Genomic DNA, 3056 nt, shown 5'->3' with positions numbered 1-3056 from the left:
CTGAACCGCCAGGATGGAAATGATAAAGCCCCGCCTTCTCTTGCACACATGTCCTGAACCTAGGTTCTGCTGTCCCAAGCCCACGTCCAGGCGAGACCCTCACTGTCCCTGCTTCCTGGGCACACTGGCCTGGAACACAAGGCAGCTAATCCCATACTGAGGGGTCTCAACATGGGAGAGGCAGCTCTGTGCTCTCCTCACTCCCAATGGGACCCTGAAGGGGCTGTTACCACTGCCTCTCCCTGGGGCCCCCTCAGTGCCCTGGAATTATGCAGGGAGCTGGGCTGGAGGCTCTCCCCCAAGGTAATCCTTAGGTGCAAAGACTGAGGAGCCCCTCCCCCATGTGGGGCCCTCCCTCCATCTGCCACCTCAGTACATTCCCAGCCACCTTCAAGGACTTGGGTCAATATTTGCCAGAAGTTCCATCAACGCTCATTCCCCTTCCTGCACAAAGAGGTGATGGGACTGATGAGGAAGGGGTTAAGCCACCTGGAGAACCAAGGGCTGGGAAGGGTGCACCTAGAGGCCAAATCACTTTCCTTAAAGTCAAAGGTTTGAGGTAAAGGTCACCCAGAGGGCAGAGGGTATGCTCCAAGGAGGGGCTGGGTGAACAACCCATACCCTTCTACAGGTAAGGATCAGAGAGGGGTGGCTACCAGGTTGGGTCACACAGCAAGTCCAGGGTCTGGCTGGGACCCCAGACAGCATGATTCACTGGGACTGAACTTTCTTGCTACTCTGAGGCACTGAGAATTCTCCATCCTTTCATTTTGCAAATGTTCACTGAGCTCTTCTCCTGTGGCCCTCACTGGGCCCAGCATGGGGTCCTCATGGCTCTCAGGGTGCTCACAGTCTAAAGAAAATATCTCAAGAGAAAGATGATGTTCGAAGAACTGTGTTACAAAGATAATTTAAAAAGGGGAAAGGGATGGAGGGTGCCTGGGAAGGTTGGGGGATCCCTCTGAGAATACTTGACCTGTGACCTGACGGAAGAGAAGGTGCTAACTGGGGGAAGATTTGGGGGAACTGCATCCCTGCAGGGGGAAAAGCAAATGTACAAAGACCCCGTGATAATAAACAAGCCTATGTGTTTGGGAGAAACGGGGGTGCAGTAGCTGGAGTGGAGTGAGGGAGAGGAAGAAAGAGGATGAGAAGAGAGGAGAAAAGGAGGGGGGAGAGAGTGGCAGGGCAAAAAAGACCTGCTTTGCTTCTTTTAAAAGCTCCTTCTGCCTGCTGTACAGACGAGGGCGAGAGGATTTACCCAGAAAGCCTAGGAGAAGGCTGGGCGGCATCCCAGATGGAGATGGTGAGGCCTGGAGCCGGATGGGGTGGAGGAAAAGGGTCCGAATCTCAGAACGGGGATGTGTTTTGTAATCAGCCAACAGGATTTGCTGATGGATTGGACGTAGGGGATGAGCGAAGGAGAGAGTTGTCACGCGCACCTCCAGGTCTCTGGCCCGAGCATCTGGGTGGATGGGGGAGCCTTTTCCCGAGACTGGGGAATGACTGGGGAGGAGCAGAGACTGGGGAGGAAAATAATCAAGATTTTGCTCCAGAAGCCTGAAGTCCTCCAGGAGGGAGTCAAACGTTGCAGGACAGAGGTTGTGGGGGAGAGGTGGCATATATCCTGGAAACACAATTCCAGCCAAGAACTGCCACCTCCACTTAACTCTCTGGACCACCTGGCAGGTGGGACTATGGCCCCATTTTTCAGAGGTGACAAACAGAGGCTCCAAAAGAATGTGCCCCCGGTGCCAGACACTATGCTAAGTGTTTAGACCGTGGAGCCTTCTGCTACGTTGCAACTTCCCACAGAAACCCTTAGGCTGGCTAGGAGTCACCCACTGTGCTGAGGAGGAAACTGAGGCAGAGAGGCCTGGTGTGCCCCAGTAAACGACAGTGCAGTATGCCAGGGCCTTACTCTCTCCTTCACAAACCCATCCAGAGTCCAGAATGGGGGACTAGAGGGGTGCACCCCGGACTCCATGCTTTAATCCTCTTTTCTGACAGTCTGAGGTCTGAGTTGGGGACCCAAGTAGCAGGGGTGGAGGGCAGCCGTGAGCAAACGAGATGGGAACTCCTGAGCCCTCCTCAGACACTTTTACCCCCTTGGCTGGTTAGGGACCAAGGCGGAGGGTCCAGGTCTCTAAGGGAACCCCTGGAAAGGGGAGTTAGAGCCCTTCCCCTCTGAGGGCACGCGGCTGGGGGCAGGGCTGCGACTCTAACAAGCCGGGCTGAAGGCGGCCCCGGAACTCTCATTTCAGGCTCCCCCTCCACCGGGGCCTTGGAGGTCAGGAGCCCTTTTATCGTGAGCGCCCGAATCGGGTGGGGACCAAGAGGAGCGGGGTGAGGCGCCCGGGTCTGGAGGGGTCCCGAAACCCAAGCAGTGGCCAAAAATAATAACAAGGAGAAGGATCCCTACGCAAAAAAAGGAAGACAAACTATGCGTCGCTCGAGGCAGCCGGCGTTACCTGGAGTCGGCGGGCGGCGGCCGCCCGAGAGATTAGTCACTGCGTGGCGCACCCCACCCGCGGGCCGCTGAGCGGATTTTTCGGTGTCGGGGGGGATGTCAGCGAGTCGGGGGGAGCCTCCTTACCGCTCTCCTCCTGGGAATCTGTCCTGCCCCGCATACGGGACCCGCGCAAGCCCCCGTCCCCTTTCCCACGGGGACACATTTCTCCCAGCCTCCCCACGCGGGAACTCCCTATTGAGGCCCCCGGGTGTCCCCAAAGAACCTCAGCTCGGTCCCGCTCGAGGGGGACAGCTGAGCCAGGGTAAGGTCCAGGGACGCTGTGCCTTGCGGCTTTTTCTCCGTCTTCCCTCTAGCAAAGCCTGGGGCCGAGGCTTCGCGCGCTGGAGGACCAGAAGAGGCGGGATGAAGTGGGAGGGGGAGCGCTGGGCCAAAACCGGTGGGACCCGCGCGCCGATGGCGTGGGGCGGGAGGGAGGGCGACTTTCAGGCCCCTGGGGAGGAAGGGGGGCTGAAGATGGGAGCAGGCGTGGCTCAGGGACCGCTCAGTGGGGGGCGGGGCCAGAGTTCGGGTGGGGGCCGAGACA

At 58.2% G+C, this 3056-nt stretch overlaps 1 protein-coding gene across 1 annotated transcript in view; it reads left to right on the top strand.

Annotated features, from left to right (window-relative positions):
- The window catches only part of CRLF1 (cytokine receptor like factor 1), a 17227-nt gene that overhangs the window by 2705 nt on the left and 11466 nt on the right, over positions 1-3056 (top strand). The window contains exons 5-6 of the mRNA XM_007461109.1: positions 1242-1306; positions 2827-2909. Coding sequence (XP_007461171.1) covers positions 1242-1306; positions 2827-2909 — 148 coding nt within the window. The remainder of the gene's footprint in view (positions 1-1241; positions 1307-2826; positions 2910-3056) is intronic.

This window comes from Lipotes vexillifer, unplaced genomic scaffold, assembly GCF_000442215.2.
Source record: "Lipotes vexillifer unplaced genomic scaffold, Lipotes_vexillifer_v1.1 scaffold469, whole genome shotgun sequence".
Taxonomy (NCBI): domain Eukaryota; kingdom Metazoa; phylum Chordata; class Mammalia; order Artiodactyla; family Lipotidae; genus Lipotes; species Lipotes vexillifer.
The sequence above is the reverse complement of the archived record's forward strand: the minus strand, read 5'-3'. Positions and strand labels throughout refer to the sequence as shown.